At 56.6% G+C, this 5,694-nt stretch overlaps 1 protein-coding gene across 1 annotated transcript; it reads left to right on the top strand.

Annotated features, from left to right (window-relative positions):
• The first annotated feature begins 3,529 nt into the window (after positions 1-3,529).
• On the top strand, positions 3,530-4,977 carry SOWAHD (sosondowah ankyrin repeat domain family member D). Its single transcript, XM_056125809.1, has one exon. The coding sequence runs from the start codon at positions 3,571-3,573 to the stop codon at positions 4,504-4,506; it is 936 nt and encodes a 311-aa protein (XP_055981784.1). The 5' UTR covers positions 3,530-3,570; the 3' UTR covers positions 4,507-4,977.
• The last annotated feature ends 717 nt before the right edge of the window (positions 4,978-5,694 follow it).

Genomic DNA, 5,694 nt, shown 5'->3' with positions numbered 1-5,694 from the left:
CACAGGGTCTCCTGTGCACTGCCAGAAGCGATTCCTGAGTGCAGAGTCAGAAGTAACCCCTGAGCACAACTGGGTATGGCCCAAGAACTTTTTGTTTGTTTTTTGGTTTTTGAGCCACACCCGGCAATGTTCAGGGGTTACTCCTGGCTCTGCACTCAGTAATCACTTCTGGTGGTGCTAAGGGCACCCTATGGGATACTGGGAATTGAACCCAGGTAGGCCATGTGCAAAGCAAGTGCCCTATCTTCTGTCCTATCTCTGTGGCCCCAGCCAGCATTTGAATTAAGCATTAAGAGCTGGGCACGTGTGCTAGGGGTCTGGGGTGCTTATCACCAGGGTGACTTGGCAGTCTAGGAACTGGAACCAGAGCTATTTTTTATGAGAATGGGGGCAGGGGATTGCCTGCTTATTGGAGAGGAAATTAACAGACCAAGCCGCCTTCCAGCCTACCTCCTCCACGCTGGCATTTTGATTAAACAAAATATTGCCGCAGCTGTTGGCCTAGTCTCTCAAGTGTGTGTGCCGGAGTGCGGTTTGGTGTTTACAGATTTGGGCTTGTGGAGGGGAGTTTCCAGAGCAACGGAAGTAGCTGCTTGCCAGTCAGGATTCATTTTGAAAATGAAAGTCTGAAAGCATATGCACCCTCACCCCCACCCACTCCTTATCTTTGGGTACTGGGCACCATCCTCAGAGTTCACAAAGACCAGGAGATGACTTTGGCTAGTTAGATACACTGAGGTGACTTTTTTGTTCTAGGTGACTTGATCGACTGTCAGAGTGGCTTTTTCTTGGGGGTTGTAACCCCTAGTGATGCTCAGGGGTTACTCCTGGCTCTGGGCTCAGGGGACCCTATGGAATGCCAAGGATTGAACCCGGGTTGTCGCTTGCAGAACAAGTGTCTTAACCTCTGTACTGTTCTTTGGCCCTCTTTCTGAGTGGCTTTTAGTATTCTGCAAACGCTGTTCGAGGATGGGGTTGTGGGAGTTGGTAGAGAGGTAGTGGCAGCTGACTTGGACCATGCCAATACACACAGTGCCTGCCCCCTCATACAGACATCCTACTTTCCCAGCCTGCTCTGTGGAATGAGACGAGGTGTCTCTTGCACACCTACTGGGCACACATAGACAGTATGAAACAATCATCCACAAGTTTATAGTGGAATTGGCATGCCGGAACAACAGGCAAACCACCTCCAAAACCAAACCAAACCAAACCAAACCAAAAACCAAAACTGCAAGCTAATCCGTATGTTAGGTGCCAAAGGGATAGGACAAATCAAGGGCTGCGGCAGACAGTCAGTGCATATCAGAGCAGGCTTCCCAGAGAAGGCAGAAACTGAAGCCATCACTGAGGTGTCTGACAATGAAATTGACAAGCCGGAAGTCAGAAGGAAAGACATTCCAGGCAGAGGAGGGAAAGATCAAGATATACTTGAGTTACAGGCGGCACAGATCGTACAGGGGGTAGGGAGTTTGCTTTGCATGCAGCCCACTGGGGTTCAGTTTAATCCCTGCCACCCCTTATGGTTTGCAGAGCCTGGCCACGAGTGATCTCTGAGTGCAGAGCCAAGAATAAGCCCTAAGCAAGACATGATTGCCTCCCCCAAAATAAAAAGAGACTCCGAGGTTAATGTTAAGACAAATACCTCAGAAAGAGCCTCCAGCACTGCTGAGTGTGACCCAAACAAAAAAGGACAAGCTCATTCTTTGGCTAAGGCTTGGGGACTGAGTGAGTGAATTGCTGTTGACTAGCATGGCTTGATTTCTGTCTCCATGCCTGGAAAAATGCCTAGAATATGGCAGGGATTTGTTCTGCCACTTCCTGCTCTGTGACCTTGGGCGGGTAGACTGACTTCTCTGCAAAGGAGAATAAGGATACTTAGTTTTTTTCTCCCCCTACACCCCCACAGTTCTGGAAGCCACACTCTGGGGTGCTCAGGCCAGCAGTGCTGGGGAGGGGTGGTCAGCTGGTGTGCAGTGTCGGAAATGGAAATCGGCATGTGCTCATACATGCACGACATGTACTATATCCCTTGAGTCACATTTCCTGGCCCCCAACGGTTAGCTCTTGAGGTCGTTGGGAAAATGAAGGGTTCACATGTGTAAAGTATCTAGATCTGTGGTAGAGGCAATGTTTGAAAAGGGCGAATATAGACCACGAAGATGGCTCCATGGACCGTGCACATGCTTTGCATGCGGAAAACCTGGGGTCTGTCCCAACACTGCAAGTTGCCTCCCCCAACAGTATCAAGCTGGGTGTAGCTTCCCAGGCTGCCCCTCACTGTCTAGACTGGAACACTTCCATCATTGGGCCAGTGATCTGAGGCCCCATCCACTCTGGCCTAGACTGTTGGAACAGTGCTGTCTTTTCCACAATCGTTTTCCAAAACACCCCCTTAATTTAATCCGAGTTGTGTCTCCCTCAGACTGCAGAAACTTCTGTGGCTCCAGGTTGCTCCTTTTTAATCCCTAACATGTTGGGGGGACGCTGCTCGGCGGGAGGCAAGAACAACCTTTATTGGCGTCAGGAGAGAGCCAGGAGGAGGGTGGTAGGAGTAACCAGCTAAAACAGCTGCTGGATTTCAAACCCCCTTAAACCCTTCATTTGCAGGAATTCGCGGGTCCCTCTGGGCGAGGGCAAGGGACGGAAATGACTGTTAATGGACTGAGGCAGGGCGTTCCCGGTGACTCACGATTCACCTGTGCCGGCTCTTTCACGCCAATCTGGAAAGGTTAAAGAGCCTAGAGCAGGGCGGAGGGCGGAGGTGGCAGTAGACCTCCAGCAATCCGGGAGGCGGGGGAGACACCTCTCTTCTCGGTTCCGCTCCAGGGCATCCGCTCGGACCCGGGTCTGGAGATTTTCCGCTGCAAACCCGGACAGCACGGAGCGCCGCGAGGACAGTCAAGGCCACACAAAGGGTGGGCAGGCGTGCACGAGTCACGTGGATCAGCCGGCCGCCTCAGTGCCTGCGGGACGCGGGACAAAGGCAGCTGTGGTCAAAGTGCAGGGAGACTCGGGAGGCGATAAGAGTGAAGGGTGAAGGAAGGGGGCGGGGAGCGGGCGCCCTTCAAGGGTAGCCCTACGGGAAAGCTTGGCCTGGGGGCTTGGCCAGCCCTCCCGAGTGGGGGCGCCCTCGAGCTGCTGGGATGCTGCAAAACCCGCCGCAGCCGGGGGCAGCTGAGTTGCTCCGCGGCCCGTGGCTGCCCCGGGGTGGCCCGTGCCCGACGGGAGGCGGGGCTGTCCCGGCTCACCTGGCCATTTGGGGTGGGGCCTCCTGTGACCCGTGGGAGCTGGGGTAGCGACCGTTCCCCGGGGTGCGGAAGAAGGGCTCGCCCCAGGGATCTGGCCAGCGCTCCCGCCCCTTCACGCCTCCCCCTACCCTCCCTCGCTGGTGGGGAAGGCCCTCCCTGCGGGTTCCAGCCCTTTCCCACCCCCCCTTCTCCTTGGCTCCCTCCCTCCGAGCCCAATTGCTCAAGTCGCTTCCTTCCCTAACGCCAGCGCCAGTTCCTCTCCTGGTAGGGCCCGGGAAGGTCAGCAGACGGCAGACACGAGAATCGCTTCGGCGGGACCATGGCCGAGCCCCCTCGGGACGCGAACCCAGCACCCAGGTCCTCGGTGACTGCCTCGATGAGCCTACGGAGAACCTCGCAGCCCCGCCCCTTGAGAGTGGACTCAGCGAGCCTGGGCAGGTACCGGAGCAGCGTGGCCGCCGCCTCCTCTTCCAGGGAGTCCTCCTTCCTGGGCACGCTGACGCTGTCGGCCTCGGGCTCCGGGCGCCGGCGAGGAGCACTACGCGAGCAGCTGGGACTGCAGGAGGGGCGCGCGGAGGATCCGTACCCGGGAGGACTGGGCGCCGCGGGCGGCAGCGGGTTGTGCCTGGAGCCGCGCGAGCACGCGTGGTTACTAGCGGCTGCCGAGGGCCGCTATGAAGAGCTGCAAGAGGTGCTGGAAACCGATCCGGGGCTGCTGCTCTGGGCTGACCCGATCTCGGGCTACACCTTGCTGCACTGGCTGGCGAAGCACGGGCGCCACGAGGAGCTCATCCTGGTGCATGACTTTGCCCGGCGCCACGGACTGTCGCTGGACGTGAGCGCCCCGGGGAGCGGCGGCCTGACACCCCTCCATTTGGCAGCCATGCAAGGCCATGACATGGTCATCAAGGTGCTGGTGGGCGCGCTGGGGGCCGACCCCTCGCGCCGCGACCACAGCGGTCACCGAGCCTGTCACTACCTGCGGCCCAGCGTGTCCCAGAATCTGCGGGAGCTGGCGGGAGCCGAGGAGTGGGAGATGGAGAAGCCTGCCAGCAAACGGAGCAACGCCAACAACAACAGCAGCGGCATGTGGGCTCTGCGGCGGTCCTCAAGCGCCGTGGGCCAGTCGACCACGCACACCACCGGCAGACGCGCGACGAAGACGAACAGCAAGAAGGACTCCTCCACGGGCGGCAGGGTGGCACATATCCAGACTCTTCTCCGCCACATGTTTCCCTTCTTCCAGGATCGTTGACGGTGGTGGAGAAGCCCGAGCGCAGAGGGGACTTCGGACCTCCCAAGGGGCTGTGTTTGCACCGCAGCTGGGACCAGCACCCTGCCGAGCATTTCAAGGGGAACTGTCTCAGGTACCTGTACCGGGTTTCTTGTAGCCACCAGGTGAAGCGGGAACCAAAGCACCCCTAGCAGACAGAGGGCCGGCACCAAGCTGTCCCCAGAGCTCTAGGACTAAGCAATTGAGGACGGGAGCGCGTCCTGCTTGGCAGACAGCGAGTTACAGTTCAGCTGCCAGGAGCCGTTTGGGGGCCAGCGGAAGCGCTGAGCTTCTTAAGAAACATTTGCCGCCAGAATGAACCAAGATTGAAGCTCCCAAGGAGGGAGAAAGCCACAGACTGCAGGCTGGATTCGCCCCCGAAGCAGTCAGTTGGTGTGGGCACACTGAGCACCCCCACCCAGCACCCTGTTCCGAGCGGACCAGGTCTTACCGGTTCTTTGCCAATGTATCCTGGGTGACTACTTGAGCTATTAAAGTAGAATCTGTTTTCCCCTTTTTCCGGACACAAAGCTGTCCTTTGAGTAGCTTTCTGTGTTGCTTGTCTTTTGTTTTTCTTTCATTAATCTTCCATGCGGAAGCCTCTGATAGAGATGCGTTCAGGATCAAGGTTACCAAGGAACCGGCAAAGCTATGCTTTGGAAGCAGCTCCCTCTGCTTGAGGAAAGTTACAATTATTGACCTCTTCCCAGGGCTCTTTCATTGAGGGTGTTGTTTTTGGGTCACACCCAGCCATAGGATCTCTGATCACTTCTGGTTGTTCACAGGGATGCTGAGGATTGAATCGAGATCACCTGCGTGCAAGAAAAGTGCCTTAAAGGGGTTGGAGCAATAGTACAGTAGGTAGCATGATTGCCTTGCATTGAGCAGACCTGAGTTCAATCCCTGTCATCTCATAGGGTCCCCCAAGCACTGTCAGGAGTCATTCTTTTTTTTTCTTTTTTGGGTCACACCCAGCGATGCTCAGGGGTTACTCCTGGCTCTGCATCAGGAATTACTCCTGTCGGTGCTCAGGGGACCATATAGGATGCTGGGAATCGAACCCTGGTCGGTCGCGTGCAAGGCAAATGTCCTACCCGCTGTGCTATCGCTCCAGCCCCAGGAGTCATTCTTGAGTGCAGAGCCAGGAGTAATTGGCTGAGCATTGTAGAG

This window comes from Sorex fumeus, unplaced genomic scaffold (assembly GCF_029834395.1).
Source record: "Sorex fumeus unplaced genomic scaffold, SorFum_2.1 ptg000058l, whole genome shotgun sequence".
In the NCBI taxonomy this organism is placed as follows: domain Eukaryota; kingdom Metazoa; phylum Chordata; class Mammalia; order Eulipotyphla; family Soricidae; genus Sorex; species Sorex fumeus.
The sequence above is the reverse complement of the archived record's forward strand: the minus strand, read 5'-3'. Positions and strand labels throughout refer to the sequence as shown.